Source organism: Sinocyclocheilus rhinocerous, unplaced genomic scaffold (genome assembly GCF_001515625.1).
Source record: "Sinocyclocheilus rhinocerous isolate Xijiao unplaced genomic scaffold, SAMN03320098_v1.1 scaffold853, whole genome shotgun sequence".
NCBI lineage: Eukaryota > Metazoa > Chordata > Actinopteri > Cypriniformes > Cyprinidae > Sinocyclocheilus > Sinocyclocheilus rhinocerous.
Genome location: NW_015627738.1, coordinates 495,665 through 513,784, shown reverse-complemented (window position 1 = coordinate 513,784; position 18,120 = coordinate 495,665). Strand labels below are relative to the sequence as shown.

Genomic DNA, 18,120 nt, shown 5'->3' with positions numbered 1-18,120 from the left:
AAATTGATGTGTAAAGACACGAAACGATCGGTCTGTGCAAGAAACTGAACAGTATTTATATCGTTTTTTACCTCTGATTTTCACCGCAATGTCCGAACTGTCCTGAGCACGTCCTGAGCGCGTTCTCAACAGCCAACAGCGTTCTCAACAGCGTTCTCAAAGTTATTCCCATTCACTTCCATTATATGACTGACAGACTGCAACGGTTTGAGTTAAAAATCTTCGTTTGTGTTCTACTGAAGAAACAAAGTCACCTACATCTTGGATGCCCTGGGGGTAAGCAGATAAACATCAAATTTCCATTTTTGGGTGAACTATCCCTTTAATGCCGCAAATCATTCCCTGTAAGGGTCATCTGTTTTATAGAATTAAAAAACGTCAGTGTAGTCATAAAAATACACTGCAATCATTCAATATTGTACCTGTACCAATGAGTACCAATGAATTTGTGCTTCAAATCCGATGATTCTTTCATGCAACTGTCTCTCGCACTCTGTCTTTAAGGCTAACAGTGCTGCGTTGAGGTCTCGTTTGACCAGACCGTCTCAATATGGTCTCCAAACGGACTCGTCCATCCTGCCGCTGGAGTTGAGAATGGTTGGCGAGCTGCTGTGGCTGCCGTCTGCCTCGCCTCCGTCCGTCTGATTGGGCAGGTTGGGGTTGATGAGGGTGCTGCCGGTGGATGCGCTAGTGCAAGGCGGCAGCATCCTGGAGGGGGATCGATCTCCGCCCGGCACCATTGAGAACTGGTACGACCCGGACGAGGCGCCGTAGTAGAGGTACGGCGTGCTGCTGGTCTGGAAGGGCCCACTTTGGTTCTGGGTGGAGCCGGGGTACGGCGGAGGCAGGTAGGTGTGGTAGTGGGTGGTGCTGGACATGCCCAGAGACATGCCCGAGGTGACCGGCGTAGGGGTGTACGTGAACGTCGCAGGATAGTGCATTCTGGGACTGGGGAAACGGGTATCTGTGAGGAAAGGGACATTGTTAAATCAGACAGAAGAGGGCGCTGTCAAACTTAATTTGCATACAGCTCAAACTAACTAGCCTGTCAACACAAAACTCCCCTTTATAAACTGAAAAAAGGATGGAGTGCATGCAACTTTATCTGCATTTCTCTTCCAAATAATGAATGTGAAAAATAATGGAAGTAAATATGAAGAGGCTCTCTCAAACAATTTGATTAGAGTGAAAATGTTTTGTTTTTTTTATTATACGAGTCAGTGTTTGAAATATCCCAAGCCATGAAAGCGTCAGAATGACACTTCACAGTGCAAGAAAAAAGTTCATATTGTTGCGCATTGATTCAGAAGTTCCTGTTGTGACTCCACATGAACAGATTCTCTTTACAAGCCCAGTCTTAGGATTTTTAATTAAGGAAAATGCAATAAATTTTAACCAACCGACAAGAGAAACTGGCTCATCTTGCATGTCAGCGTTTAATTGCCCTAGCAAAACATAAACATGAATTAAATGTTTATTCGCAACCTGAATTACACAATGCTTGGGTTGATTCAAGGTCAAGATGAAGACTAATGCTGCAAAAATGTCACCGGATCAATATGCAAACTAACTGTCAAACGGCGCTGACGTGCTGCTGAAAGATTTCGAGTTTGGCTTCTGGCTGTTTGTTTCTTCAGCGCCGTTTGCTGAAGGTTGTCTGGAGGTTTGTATGCGAATGCATCATGTGCGTTCACGCTCACATGCACAAACACGCATCCTCGCATTTATATGAATATCAAAGAGAAATGTCGGAATAAACTGGGAGCGCACATGGAAACGCTTAGAGAAAAACACAGTTTCCACAGGATGCATAATGAGCAGTCTCAGATGTGGTGGCATATCTGCGATTAGCCAAAGAGAAGGGCCGATCTACTCTCTTAGAACCACAAGATGTTTTTAAATTATAAACCACTGATGGGCTGTGACTCCCAGAACCCCAGGAGAGAGAATCCCAGAGGAACGTCTTATCATCTCCACATCTGTCTCTTTTTGCACTCTGTATTCATCATGATCTGCTTTTCAAATGGAGCCGCCTGCTAAATTAAAGGCTATAAACGAACAGTCCCAAACTCCTCTCCTCTTTTCCTTTCCATTCCATTTCCCCTTTCCTTTCAAACAAACAACCCCAAACTCTTTTCTTTTCCTTTCTATTTCCCCTTTCCTATTTCAGTTTCCCCTTCTCTTTCCTTTACTTCAAAGAAAGAAAAATCATTTCCAATTTTCTTACCTTTCATTTTCCATTTCCCCTTTCATACAAACCCAAATGATTTTCCTTTCCTCTTCCCCTTTCTTGAAGTTTCCCATTTCAATCTCCTCTTTTCTTTTCTTTCCTTTACTTCAAACCAAAATCTACTTTTGGGGACATTTCTCTGTTCTTTACCTTACTATTTCTCCTTTACTTTACTTGAATCAATCAAGTCTTTTCCTTTCTGTTTCCCCTTTTGTGTCCATTTTCCATATTTCCTTTTCATTTACTTCAAACCAAAACTGTTCTCCTTTCCATTTCCCTGTTCCTTTCTGTACTATTTCCCATTTCCCTTTTTCTTTCCTCCAAACAAACCAAAATGTTTTCCACTTTCAATTCCCATTTACCCTTTTCTCATTTACTTCAAACTAACTAAAACTCCCTTTCCTGTCCAGATTCTATTTCCTGACCTTTTCCTCTTTTCTTTCCTTTATTTCAGACAAACTAAAACTCCTTTTCCTTTTTTATTTCCCCTTTCCTGACCTTTCCCAGGTTATTTGACCCTTTTCTTCCCTTTAATTTAAACAAACTAAAATCTTTTCCTTTCCATTTCACCTTTTCTTTACTTGTAGCAAAGCAGAATATTTTCCTTTCCCTTTTCTATTTCTCTTTTTTCTTTTACTTCAAACCAGCTACTTTCCTTTTCTTTCCATTTCCCCTTTCCGGACTTTTCCCCAAATCAATTTCCCCTTTTCTTTCCTTTTACTTCAAACAAACCAAAATCTCTTTCCTTCTGTCTTCCTGTTCCTTACCTTACTGTTTCCCATTTCCATTCTCCCTTTTTTCCTCGACTTCAAACAAACCAAAAATCTTGTCCATTTCTCCTTTCCTTCACTTCAAACAAAGTCTCTGAGCTAACCGCATCTCTTCTCTCCTCTCTCCCTGTTGCTGAGGTAAAGTACTGTTTTATGATGATAAATCCCGTCAGCTTGTCTGCTGGTTTAGGAGCGGTCGCGTGTCGTCCATGAGCGCCGCTTTATGAGTGACAGTTCGGCAAACTTTACAGAACATGTGTGGCCAATTATGAGCAGATTGTCTCTCCACATTATCAACTCTTGACATTTCAAACCAAACAAAAAAGACACTTCAGGGAGACAGTGCAGAAGAGAGGAGACCCAAGTCACATTTCCAAAACAATGACAGAAATTCACATATACAACCTTCAATCACCATTAAACATCGCTCCTCGCTGCAGACATTCACGAGAATGAACCCATTATGCTATCGGCTCTTGCCAGACCCTTTTTGGCTAAACTTAATGCAACATCAATCACTTTATATTACAGGGATGGTGTGGTCTAGTAGCCCAAGCTCAAGGCTAGAAACCAAGAGGATCATGATGGCTCAAGCTGTGACCTATCATCAGTGTGATCTTGCGACCTTTGACCTCAGGTTGCTTCAGGGTTGCCGGCTACAAGACTGCCTGCTTACTTTAAGAGCACATTAAGAGGTACGGAAGCCACTAACAAAGACATATCATGGTGTTTTGAATGTTTTGGTGCATGTATACTACTGTTTAAACGTTTGGGGTTTGGGGTTTTAGAAACTTTGTTCATCAACCTATCACAGTTTCACAAAAATATGAAGCAGCACAACTGTTTTAAACATTGATGATAATCGGAAATGTTTCTTGAGCAGCAAATCAGCATATTAGAACGATTTCTGAAGGATCATGTGACACTGAAGACTGGAGTAATGATGCTGAAAATTCAGCTTTGATCACAGGAATAAATTACATTTTAATAGATATTCAAATAGAAAACAGTTATTTGAAATTGTAATAATATTTCACAATTTTACTGTATTTTACTAATTTTTTTAGGACATTTTGTAAGGGTAATCATTAGGTACCATGGTATATATCAAAGTACCATGGAAATACCATGGTTTTGTGGACATACAATATGGTATTTTTTTAAAATATCTTTGAGTACCATTTAAATACCATAACACATTTATCAAATCAAAGCAACCATGGTAAATATCAAAGTGCCATGTTTTGAGGACATGTACCATGGTATTCTCTGAAGAATTTACATTTACTCATTTACAATCATTTATCCAAAGCCACTTTTTATCAAGGTATTCATTTGATCTGTACATGCATTCTGTGCTATTGCATATACTGTATCAAAGTACTGAGGAATTGTACCACTGAGTCCACCAAACGTGCTTTTAAACCAGCCTCCTGAAGCAGACTTCACTAACGGGAAAATCAAAGTTCTTTACAGTCCTCCAGTGTCCCGTGATCCCACTCTGATAATTCATCGCTCTCTGTGTAATATTATGCATGCCTTCATCTGCGTCCTTGTCAGTCACCAGGTCTCTGGCTGAAAGGCGTAACACGAGCCCACGGTTGAGAAGAATAGCCACGCAAGCAGCTGCAGAGGGTGCGATGCGTTCGGGACGTGTCTTCTCGAGACCGAGCCATTCAGCGGCGCTCCGAGGAAGAATAGGGGGCGTTAGGACCAAGAGGTCCGTGTGTCTCTTTGAGGAAAGAACAAAGGCTGACATCTCCAAGATGAAAGCCGGGTGAAATCTAAACTAATCAAACCCAATGAGGCAGCTGGCCGGGGTTCAAAAAGCAGCCACACCAAGAAGTCATTTAAACTTTCGCATTCGCTCCAGGCCCAAAGAAAACAGTTAGGGTGGGGAGCCAAGAGAAAGAAAGAAGAAGAAAAAAAAAAAGAGTTCAAAAACCAACCTGGCGGAGAGTCAAACAGGTGCATTAAAGAAAATGTCCACGCTGTGTGTTTGTTTCAAAATGAATCCCAAAGGGTGGGTGGACCACAATCTGGTGCCCATTTCATTAATAAAGGCACAGCAAACTCTTCCGAAAGTTTGTACTCGAGAGCTTTTAGGTAGTTGACGAGAATTGCTTTTGGAAAGCCCATCCAAAACTATTTTAAAAACCCCATCTAAAACTATTTTAAACAACATTCTTTTGTAATTATTGGTCATGCAACCGTTATGAACTCATGTGAATTTAAATGCTATGTGGAATATTTGTATATTCTAAAAATGCATTTGTCACACTACAGGTTCACTTAAAATGATCTAGTGTGGATGACATTTTTTTAATAAAATTATACATAAAATACATAATAAATTAATGTGCATCTAAAATGTAATAAATTAATGTGCATCTAAAATGCATCTAACACTGCATGATCATTAAAAAAAAGAGAAAAAGATTGTATTAATAAAATAACATAAAAGTGATCAGTTACAGAAGTTATGACATACACTTTCCCTGCATTCAAATAAATTCATAAAGCATAAAATCCCATGAACAAACATGTTATGCATCAACTACCCGTTTACCTTTTGAGGTTTGTGAGTCAGAAACTCTAGTCTGCTGTATTGTTCCTTTTCAAGGCGTTTCAAAAGAGAGTTGAGTTCAAAGTCTCCATCGGAGAGGACGGGGGTTAGGGGAGATATTCTTTCAAATGCTCTCTATTTTTAAAGGTGCTAGTGCTTGGAAGACATTTGCCCACGGGCGACGTAACAAACGCTTACAAAGCAGAAAGTTAACGCCGGCAAAAATGCTTTGATTCGACTTCAGCGGGGAAAGAAGCGAATGAGTGTTTGGACAAATGTTCACGGCTAACACGAAGTAAATACAGTGTTGAGACACTCCATTTCCCACATTTCTGAAATGAGTGGCTGGCAGAGAAAGCGATATGGGCCAGAGGAGAATTTAATTGCTCAGAGGTTGCCCTTTTATAACGCAGTTGTGATTCATGTGGAGTCAACAAGTGAAAAACTCACTTTACTTCTGTAATCTGATATCTGTCGACGAGTGAAACAGAATATTCAATGCATAAAAAGTAGGACGGGGCTTGATTTTGATTCATCTAAAATTGATTGGATAAGAAAAATGAGTCTCTATATGATAGATGGTTGCTGAAACAGCCTGAAAAAAATTATCAGAAGTGACAAAAACATTTATAATGTTACAAAAGATTTCTATTTAAAATAAATGCTGTTATTTTGAATTGTCTAGTCATCAAATAATCCTAAACAAAAATAAAAAGCTGTTTCCAGCATTGATATTAATAAGAACCATTATTAATAATTGAGTGCTAACAATAATTGATAGTAATTGAGCAGCAAATCAGCATATTAGAATGATTTCTGAAGGATCATGTGACAGTGAAGATTGGAGTAATGATGCTGAAAAAACAGCTTTGCATCACAGAAATAAATTACATTTTAAAATGTTAAATTGCAAAAATATTTCACAATATTACTTTTTTATTTTAATTAAATAAATGCAGCCTTGGTAAGAAGAAACCTCTTTAAAAACATTTTTTTTAAAATCACATTTATTCCAAACTTTGGACCAGTAGTGCATACAATGAATGTGGATATGATCTTGAGAGAACTTGTTGAGAGTTTCTTGAGTTTATTTTGAGACTTTGGCATTTTGGCCAATCTGAGCACAGTTTGAAACGTTGTCTTAGTCTCATTGCTGTCTAAAGAAACATTCGAGATAATAGAGCTCTTATTTGTGATTTGTCTTTTCTATAAGGTGTTAGTTTACCTGAGAGGCGTCTTGGCACGTCGCTGATGGTGGGCAGGCCCGTGGCGCGGGTGGAAGACAGCGGGGTGGTGGAGTGGATGGATGGAGATGTCATTTGGCTCAGGTAAGGAGTGTACGGTTGCTCGTAGGACCAGGGCGGAGAGGACTGCGCCTGCCGCGGATCTGTGAGCATGATAAATGAGACGACTCCAGTCAACATCTGCACAACAGCATCCTTAAAGATGTGTTTGGGTGTGATTGTAGCCTCCTCTTTCAGGACCACAGCAGTGCTTTTATAGCTCAGTGATGTTTACAACAGTGACCTCAAAAATGAACGGTATCACACACCACCACAAAAAAGAGCCAATCTTGTGAAAGCTGTCAAGAACATGGTTATATTTCACTCTAAAATAAAAAAAATGGTTTATATATTTATGTTTTGCAGAAAAATAAAAGAAAGATCTATATTTTATAATTTTTTATAGATATACAGTAGTCAACATTAAAGAAGTTCATCAAAGTTGTACAAGAACTGGTATTGTTTTGGTTTTAGGACATCTTTGATGAAAGGTTTCGATCCACTTCAAATGTTGACTACTGTATATAAATAGTGCAATATTTATACTGCCTTTAATGTGCTATTACATTTTTGCAGATTAAATAAAGGTAAAATAAAATAATAATAATAATAATAATAATACATAGAATAAAATGGCACAATTGAGAACAATTTAAATAAATATTTGTTTAATTGCCTTTAATGTGCTATTGCATTTTTGCTGATTAAATAAATGTATAAATAAAATAATATGTACACAAAGCACAAAATAGTACAATAACGAGAATCATCATTGAGAACAACTGAATTAAAATAAATTACATTTATATAAATAAATAAATAAAAATGCATTTCAGGCAGCGGGTGAGTTTTGTTTAATTGTCAGCTTAATCACATTCAGAGCCAAGAACGGTTTCCTGTTTGCTTTCTACAGTATTCTAGTAAACACAGCGTCCGCTCTGACAGGAGAGGGGCTGGAGACGCTCCAAGAGAATGGCAAACATTATGCAAACATTAAAGCTGAGCACATATGAGAAAAAAATAAAAATTGCCCACGCTCCAAAATGCCAAAAGTGAAGCAGGAACTAATGAAAATATTTGGACAAATGTAATGGAATTAAAGCAGTAGTTCACCCAGAAATGAAAATCTGTCATTATTTACTCACTCTCATGTCGTTCCAAACCCGTAAGCTGTTTTTTTTTCCCCGTGGAACAAAAAAAGAGGAATCTTCATCAGTCTTCACCAGAACCTGGTCTGCACCATTTTGAATGAGATTTGAGTGCTATCATGATATCTGGGTCTCTTCCTCACTTAAAACTATCAGAGGATTTCTGAAGTCTTCTAAATGGACTTCTTTCATGGTGCTTTTTTGTCCTTCACAGACGTGGTTTGAAGATGAAGAGAAGCACAAAGATTCATCAGAACATCTTTTGTCTTCCATGGAAGAAAGAAACTCAGGTTTGGATTGAAAGGAGGGTGAGAAAACAATGAGTTTTCATTTTTGGGAGAACTATCCCTTTAAGGTGATGTAAGCAGCCAATCCCAAACAAAGATAAAGCCTCATTCCCGTAAAAGCAGACAAAAGGATTTGCGACTGTCAGATTTGGCACGTCCATCAGTATCTCCTGTTTAAATCTGATTGACGTTGTCGAATTCGCCATTTCTGTTTCTTGCATCATTCTCACCCACTCTCCTTTATCTTCAGCAAATCAGGCCTCTTAATAATAAACCAACCTGTTCTCCAAACACTGATGTTTGTACAGTACATAAACCATTAAAGGTCATGGCTGACAGCCAGACAGGCTGAAGTTGCGTTGAAGGGACGGGCCGGTTTACCTGAGATCTGAGTTTGCCCCTGCGGATTGAAGGAGTTCTGCGTGGCGTTGAGAGACGGCCGGGGACTCTGGGTTTGCACGGCAACTCTCATGCTGGTCTGGCGTAAACGCTCTAACTCGCTCAGGCGCTCGGAGAACAGCGGCGGTTTAGGGGGGTCTTCCAGTTTCTGTCTGTGTCCTACCGAACAATATTAGACAGAAATTGCAGTTAATACACCTACTGCTCGATTCTGACCAACTTTAAAGGGATAGTTCACTCAAAAATGAACATTCTGGCATCATTTGCACACTCTCATGTTGTTGCAAACCTGTATGTTTGATCTTTCTTCTGAGAAACTCAAAAAGAGACATTATGCAAAATGTTCAAGCTGCTCTTTCTATACAGTGAAAGTGAATGGGAAAGTAGCATAAAAAAAGCACTAATCCATTTTCTATATTTCAAGTCTTTTGAAGTCATATGATTGTTTTGTGGGGCAAATGATATCAAAGAATAACTTAAATGTTTGGACACAAATCTATTGTATGGTCTCAGAACGCTTGCAAATACAGCAGAAAAGTCATATGGACATCATTTCTTAAAATGACATTAGAGTGAATAAATGATGACAGAAGTGTCATTTTAAGGCAAATTTCACTCTTTTAAAGGGATAGTTCACCAAATAAAAAACATTTTGGCATCATTTGCACACCCTTGTGTTGTTGCAAACCTGTTTTTTCTTCAGAGAAACTCAAAAGCAGATGTTATATATAGATTAATAACAGCTTAAATTTTGGACACAAATCTATTGTATGTGGTCTCAGAACGCTTGCAAATAAAGCAGAAAAGGCATATGGACTATTTTTCATGGCACATTTATGGTGTTTTTGTCATTTTTGGTCTGTGTTCACTTTCATTGTGTGGAAAAGATCAGTTTGTAGATTCCCAAAATTTCTTAAAATTACATTAGAGTGAATAAATGATGACTGAAGTGTCATTTTTTGGCACGTTTCACTCTTTTAAAGGGATAGTTCACCAAATAATGAACATTTTAGCATCATTTACACACCCTCATGTTGTTGCAAACCTGTCTGTTTTTTTCATTCTTCCGAGAAACTCAAAAGCAGATGTTATACAAAATGTTCAAGCTGCTCTTTCTATACAATGAAAGTAAATGGGAAAGTAGCATAAAAATCACTGTAAAACAATCAAAAAGCAACTTAAATTTCATACACAAATCTATTGTATGGTTTCAGATCATTTGTCACCTGGAGCATTTTCATGGTACTTTTATGGTGGTTTTGTCACTGTATAGAAAAGATCAGTTTGTAGATTCCCCAAAATATCCTAAAATGACATTAGAGTGAATAAATTATGACAGAAGTGTCATTTTTGGGTGAATTTACTCTCCTTGTTGTTTCAAACCTGTATGATTTTTCTTGTTTCCAGGTAACACAAAAAGAGATGTTACTCAAAATGTTCACGCTGCTCTTTTCAGTTCAATGAAAGTGAATGGGATGAACGATGCCAAGCTCCAAAAAAAGACTGTTTTTCCATACTTATGCTCTATATTTAAAGTCTTTTGAAGTCAGCTTTGTGTGATAAAGAGATGCAATGAAGTTTCAGAGCTCAAATAACAACTTAAATTTGAACACAAAGCAATCGTATGGCTTCATGACAAGTCATATAGACTATGTTCATAGTACTTTAATGGTGTTTTTGTTATGTTGGTCACTGTTTACTTTCATTGTATGGAAAAGGTCAGTTTGTAGATCCTCCAAAATATCCTAAAATGACATCAGAGTGAATATATGATGACAGTGTCATATTTGGAGGGGGTGGGGTGAACTACACTCTTAAAGGGACAGTTCAGCAAATAATGAACATTCAGTCATCATCTACACACCCTCACGTTGGTTGAAACCTGATAGTTTTGTGAGAGAAACAGTTAATTATAATAGTCATTATTCATTGAAGTGTAAGTGAGATTTGAGATCTACAGCTGAAGGCAAGATTAAAATTACAGTCTGTTCTACCCAAAAAGCTGTTGTATGTCTTTAGAGACATGAAATATAGCACACATGTTGTATAAAATACTTTTATGATGCTATTATCAAAAATATTATGTACATCCACAGAAAACATGTTTCAAACAACATGATGACCGAAGTTTCATATTTGGGCGAACTGTCCCTTTAATGTACAACCAAACAATTAAACCTCATTATTTACCAAACAGCACAGCAAAACAAATGAGCAGATCAGTATGTGGGTGAGATTCATCAGCGATCAGGGTCTCTGATCACAGAGATCTCAGTTTTCACAATAGCTACATGGCACACAAAAGGAGGGGAAGTAAATCGACTTTCTACCTGCCCGTACATGCCGTTGTTTTACACCGTGGCATGAATCCAAAATAATTCACAGTCAAATTACACAACTGCTTTATTTCCCTATTATTCCTATCATGCTTGAAACTATGTCTGTGAGTCACGACAAAAGCATGACCCGCCAATGTTTATTCATTCATTTCCCATAAAAGAGGACAGACTCAATCCTCTATCCTGCAATAAAGAATACGAGTCACGCCATGCCCCCACGTCCACCCCCTTCCCCATCACGTGAACCACCCTTTCCAGTCCATACGTAGCTCAACATCTCCACTAAAGAACCCGATTTAAATGGAACCACACTGTTGTGTCAATACAAGAAGAATATGTGTTAAAGAGGGACTTTGTGAGCCTTTTTTCCGGGCTTGTCTGTCTCGCCCCGGTTGGTTGCTCTGAATAGCTGTAAAGTAAATATCACACAGAAGAAAAGAGAAACTCCTGCAAAAGCTTGGCCGCTCTCCAGTCGGTTCGAGCCAGAGCTACCTCCAATCTCGCAAAACCTGATTGTGCTCTGGAGTTCGCTTGAGCAAACACAGCTCCTCATTCACAGGCCAATGTCGAGCACTTTGCGTTGAGAGCGTGAGTAATTCCCTGAAAGTATACCCTCTCACTATACGCTATTAAAGAAACACAATCATTACTGCAGCTGCTGAAAAAGGGAACTGGTTTAATTTCATTTTAGATGAATGTGGCCCCTGTGTGTGTGTGTGTGTGTGCATGGAGGTGAGCGGCTCATAAATGATCTGCCACGTTACAAGTGATGTGAAACAGAATCTGCCAATATTTTCACCAAATTTAATTTTATGAAAGATATGGATGTTTGTTTCCAACATGGGATAAAAAATAAATTAAAAAAGCTAATTGCAACTTTTTTTCTCGCAATTTGAAGTTTATATCTCACAATTCTGAATTTCTTTTTCTTGAAATTCTGAGAAAAAGTCAGAACTGCGAGATATAAACTTGCCATTTCGAAAAAAAAAAAAATAATTGTTAGAGAAAAAGTCGCAAATATTTTTTTATTTCTTATCCCATGGCGGAACTATGGAAGCCCGTTTCCGCCACTGAATAAAAAATTTTAAAAAAGGTAATTGCGACTTTTTATCTCACAATTCTGACTTTTTTTCACAGAATTGTGAGATATAAACTCGCAATTGAGAGTTATAAAGTCAGAATTGTGAGATATAAACTCGCAATTGCGAGTTATAAAGTCAGAATTGCGAGATATAAAGTCAGAATTCTGACTTTTTTTCTCAGAATTGTGAGATATAAACTCACAATTGTGAGTTATAAAGTCAGAATTGCGTGATATAAACTCACAATTGCGAGTTATAAAGTCAGAATTGCGAGATATAAAGTCAGAATTCTGACTTTTTTTCTCAGAATTGTGAGATATAAACTCACAATTGTGAGTTATAAAGTCAGAATTGCGTGATATAAACTCACAATTGCGAGTTATAAAGTCAGAATTGCGAGATATAAAGTCAGAATTCTGACTTTTTTTCTCAGAATTGTGAGATATAAACTCACAATTGTGAGTTATAAAGTCAGAATTGCGTGATATAAACTCACAATTGCGAGTTATAAAGTCAGAATTGCGAGATATAAAGTCAGAATTCTGACTTTTTTTCTCAGAATTGTGAGATATAAACTCACAATTGTGAGTTATAAAGTCAGAATTGCGTGATATAAACTCACAATTGCGAGTTATAAAGTCAGAATTGCGAGATATAAAGTCAGAATTCTGACTTTTTTTCTCAGAATTGTGAGATATAAACTCACAATTGTGAGTTATAAAGTCAGAATTGCGTGATATAAACTCACAATTGCGAGTTATAAAGTCAGAATTGCGAGATATAAAGTCAGAATTCTGACTTTTTTTCTCAGAATTGTGAGATATAAACTCACAATTGTGAGTTATAAAGTCAGAATTGCGTGATATAAACTCCCAATTGCGAGTTAAAGTCCAATTTTGAGGGGGGAAAAAAGACTTATATGTTCTCAGAATTGCGAGTTTATATCTCACAATTCTGTGAAAAAAAGTCAGAATTGTGAGATAAAAAGTCGCAATTACCTCTTTTATTTTTTATTCAGTGGCGGAAACGGGCTTCCAAACGGAACAAAAAACTGAATTGCGAATTTTTATCTCACAATTTAGACTTTGTTTCTCGCAATTCCAAGAAAAAAAGTCAGAATTACAAGATATAAACTCAGATATAAACTTTTTTAAGATATAAAAGCAAGATATAAACTTTTTTTAATTGCAATTCCAAGTTGAAATCATACAATTCTGACATTTTTCCATTTCGCAATTCAGGTTTTTTTTCCCGCCATGGAATAAAAAAGAAAAAAAAAACGAATTGGGACTTTTAATTTGTTGACTAATTGGTTGCTGCAGCCGTAAATATCAGCATGGGTTACATAACGCAAACCGCTGACGTGAATACATGAATACATAATGTAAAGGTCTTTGCGAGTCTGTGAACTCTTTAATTGCTCAGGAGACATAAAGGAGATCATTAAAGTATCAGCAGATGAAAGCAGACCAATTAAGACAACAGTCGTCAAACAGTAAAAGTATAGAGCTTTTTTAAGAGAGATATTTTTTCTTTTTTTTTTTGATGAGAGATTTCTGACATTTGATTGCGGATTTTGGCGTTTCTGAATCTCCAGACAGGAAACGCGTATGGAAATATTTGGTATGCCTAATGTTTAAATTGACATTTATAGCATTTAGCAGATGCATTTGTCCTGAGCGACTTAAACAAGTGCATATCATGTTTATCACTGTCATGTACTGTATGTCTTATGAAAATGTTTTGAGCACCGCTGGAGAGTATGGGTCTTTTTTAAGAGAGATAATTTTTTTTAAGAGAATTTCTGAGTTTTGTTTGCAGATTTTGGCATTTCTGAAACTTCGTACAGAAATGTTTGGTAACCCTATTATTTACATACAGTTAAGGCATTTAGCAGATGATTTTATCCCGAGAGACTTGGATATCATGTTTAACACTGTCATGTGTGTCTTATGAACATGTTCTGAGCACTGCTGGAGAGGACAGAAGCAAATGACTTTTGGATTTGAAGTCCAAGACTAAATTTCCAGAATGAAAAAAAAGGCATGCGAATGATTCAGCACAAACGAAAGGAAAATCCCTAATACACATCCTATGAGACATAGAGAGTGCTCTTATGTTTACATCAGTGCCAAAAACATCTCTCAGTGCTAGAGCTCAAATACTCAAATGGACACGTCTGCAATAAAGTAAAAAGATTACGTTACAGCAAAAAAATGTGATTATTAGTTTAAGGCTGAAGAACAAAACTTTGCTTTGGGTGGGGGAAAAAGAAAGTAGTCTTTACAAAAGTTGCTGGCACAATGCTGGAATGTTATGGATGGTTGCCAGGGTGTTGTTATGTGGTTGTTCTTATAATGTTGTAGACTTCTGCTCACCAAAGCTGCATTTATTTGACTAAAAATACAGTAAAAACAGTAAAATTGTGAAATATTTTAACAATTTAAAATAACTGATTTCTATTTGAATATACTGTAAACTGTCATTTATTCCTGTGATGCAAAGCTGAATTTTCAGCATCATTACTCCAGTCTTCAGTGTCACATGATCCTTCAGAAATCATTCTAATATGCCGATTTGCTGCTTAAGAAACATACCATTATCAATGTTGAAAACAGTTGTGCTGCTTAATATTTTTGTGATGCATTTTATTTTTCAGGATTCTTTGATAAATAGAAAGTTCAAAAGAACAGCATTTATTCGAAATATAAATATTTTTGCAACATTATAAATGTCTTCACTGTCACTTTTGATCAATTTTATGCATCCTTGCTGAATAAAAGTAATAATTTCTTTAAAAAATACTGTAATACGTACAGTTAGAGGTTTGTTTATATCTTCAAAAGGAATCTTTTCATGCAAAAATGCCTAATGATAGTAAACAATATGTGCGTGTAAACACTGTGTGGCCGTATTGCTGGCGAAACCTCCGCCTGCATGTTAAATTGCCATATGATAGTGGCGTGACCCGCAATAACACCCTGTGCTCGTTAAACACCAGCACGCTTTCAACATCAAATATCAGCCAGAGCCGTAAGAGCGCATCAATCACGCCACGGCGACACAGAGAATAAAACGCATGGAAGAAGAAAAGGAAACATACATCCGTCTAGATTTCATTTCTCTAATTGCCGTGCCGCGGAGGGCCGACTCCTCTGAAGAGTCAAACAATGGATTATTTCACATGGCAACTCCCGCGAAATTAGCGAAGGGGGGAAGAAAGCTTTTTAAGGACAGGACGGGGCCGAACGCCCGCTCAGTCTGAGGAATAGAAGTAGACGGAGAGGGGGAGAGAAATGGAGAAAGCCGACGGCAGCCAAGCAGCGCTGGAGGTTTGCCAGTCTCCTGTGTGGTCCGTGTGTTCAGAGCTTCAGGAAGTCAGCTACGCCAAGAAGGGGCACACATGCTACTAGAGCTTTATAAATCGATGGGCCGACTGCAACAATCAGACACCATGCGAGCGTATGACTCCAACAAGCAAACTTTTATTTCAGGGCCAACATGTATTTGTTTGAGGAGTGATCTGGGGCCAGACCGACTCGGTGCCGTATTCGCGGCAAACTGACAAAAAATCCTCTATTTGGCCCATGTGAGTCATAAATATAACATGCACAGCAGGGCTATATGTGTCTCCACAGGCCAGAAAGGCCAGAATCCTGAAAAACATGATCTATGACCATGCGAGCGTATGACTCCAACAAGCAAACTTTTATTTCGGGGCCAACATGTATTTGTTTGAGGGGTGATCTGGGGCCAGACCGACTCGGTGCCGTATTCGCGGCAAACTGACAAAAAATCTTCTATTTGGCCCATGTGAGTCATAAATATAACATGCACAGCAGGGCTATATGTGTCTCCACAGGCCAGAAAGGCCAGAATCCTGAAAAACGAAGATGATCTATGTATCGATCTAGTCAGATTAGTTGCAATGGTCCCTAAAAATCACATATTTTAGAGGAGGCCATATTGCTTCTGTTTTTGTAGTAATGACACAATTGGGGTTAATGCACAATAGTCAGTGTATGTGTGTGTGTTTATATACTACTGTTGAAAAGTTTGGGGTCAGTATGTTTTTTTTTTATTATTATTAAAAAAAAAAAGACCATAAAGACGTTTATAATATTACAGAATATTTCTATTTAAAAATAAGTGCCGTTCTTTTGAACTTTCTCTTCATATAAAAATTAAATGTATCACTGTTTCCACAAAAATATGAAGCAGCACAACTGTTTTTTTTTCAACATTGATAATAATGAGAAATGTTTCTTAAGCAGCAAATCAGCATATTATACTGATTTCTGAAGGATCATGTGACACTGAAGACTGGAGTAATGATGCTGAAAATTCAGCTGCGCATCACAGAAATAAATTACATTTTAAAATATATTCAAATAGAAAACAGTTATTTTAAATTGTAATAATATTTCACAATTTTGGTGTTTTTACTGTATTTTTGTTCAAAAAAATGCAGCCTTGGTGAGCAAAAGAGACTTATTTCAATAATAATAAAAAAAATCATATAAAACGTAAAATGTGAGATGCATTTATAATATCTTCTTTCGTGTTCATACAGGTCTGGAACGACACAAAGGTGAGTAAATGATGACAGAATTTTGCTTTTTTGGGTAAACTATTCCTTCAATGAATATGAATGAGACAATTTAGTGATATTTATCATCTAGAGACACATTTGGTAGATGAAAAAGGATGTTATTGTTGGCAGAAAAACTTGCCTTTTGTTAACAACAGTGCGTTACACTGAAGTTCTGGTTCACTTAAAAGGCAGCAGTCGAGTAAGCTGTAGACAGCAAGGCGGCTCACTGGGTTTCCTCATGTTCCTCATTTTCTTTTTCTCGAAAATGCTAGTTAATCTTTTCACACTGGACTAAAGCTTACTGACTTTGCTCACACAGGATATAACAACATACCAAAATTTGTTTTTTGGAGATTTTTTCCCACCTTGTTACACTTGTGGTGATCCCGGTCAAACAAAAAAATTGCTTATAAAATTCTTGTTATGCCATATTATTACCAAATATCAGATTAAATCCTTTTATCAACTTATTTTCTTTCAGTTAGCACAGGTTTTGTATTATGTAGCTCATGCACCTCAGTTTTTGAGCTAATATTGCCAAAATGATCGACAAATAATGTTTTTTTCACTCATAAACTGAGGTGCATAAGCTGAGATCAATGACCAATCAGTCCAAAAAGATATACAAAACCTGTGCTAATTGAAATAAAACAAGACTGAATCCAGTATATGGTGATAATGTAGCATAATGAGAGATTTGCAGGCAATTTTTTAAAGGCCAGCCATTAATATAAACCATTAGTATTAACACAAAATTCCCTAAAAATATATAAGCATGCAGTATTTCCAAAACAGCTAAATATAAACCACTTCACCTGGCCAATATACTGTACTGGTGTATTGCTAGTCATGTGTAACCCGGTGTTGTTGATTGAAGCCATCAGGTTTCTCTGCTTACATTCACGTCTCACATGGGGAAAGTACGAGCAGATCTTTCTTATGCGAGCCATCCTGCATTAGCTTTATTTTCAGTGGCCTGTGTTGACTTTTGTCTGAAGGCCTACTGTACGTGTTTTGTGTGCGTCTACCTGTCTGGACACGCAGAGCCACGTTCAAAGAGAGAGAAACATCACAGTTTCACGGCTAATGCTCATTTCAGCTTTGAGCAATTAGAGCGGCTCCGTGCAAACCGCAACGTAAACAATCGGACTTCAATAGAAGATTTTATGTGCAACATATTGATTGTCAGAAGCTGTTATGCAAACAATACACTGAATCATGTGGTGGCACAACACTGAAGCTGCAGAAGAAAGATTAATTCATTCCTTTAGCCTGAGAAAGCATTAAAGCTTCTTTTGAGGTAGAGGACAACAGGGCTAATAGGCCTGCATGAGGAAAAAATTGTGATGAAAATTTTATTTATTTTTAGTAAGTAAAATGTGATTTTATATATATATATATATATATATATAATATCTGGTG

The 18,120-nt window shown here is 37.4% G+C and overlaps 1 protein-coding gene across 1 annotated transcript in view; it reads right to left on the bottom strand.

The window, feature by feature from the left end:
• Positions 1–286: 286 nt before the first annotated feature.
• Positions 287–18,120, bottom strand: part of LOC107733444 (runt-related transcription factor 2-like) — a 65,488-nt gene continuing 47,654 nt past the window's right edge. The window contains exons 5-7 of the mRNA XM_016545062.1: positions 8,666–8,842; positions 6,747–6,953; positions 287–991 (exon numbers count right to left, since the gene is read on the bottom strand). Coding sequence (XP_016400548.1) covers positions 546–991; positions 6,747–6,953; positions 8,666–8,842 — 830 coding nt within the window. The 3' untranslated portion in view covers positions 287–545. The remainder of the gene's footprint in view (positions 992–6,746; positions 6,954–8,665; positions 8,843–18,120) is intronic.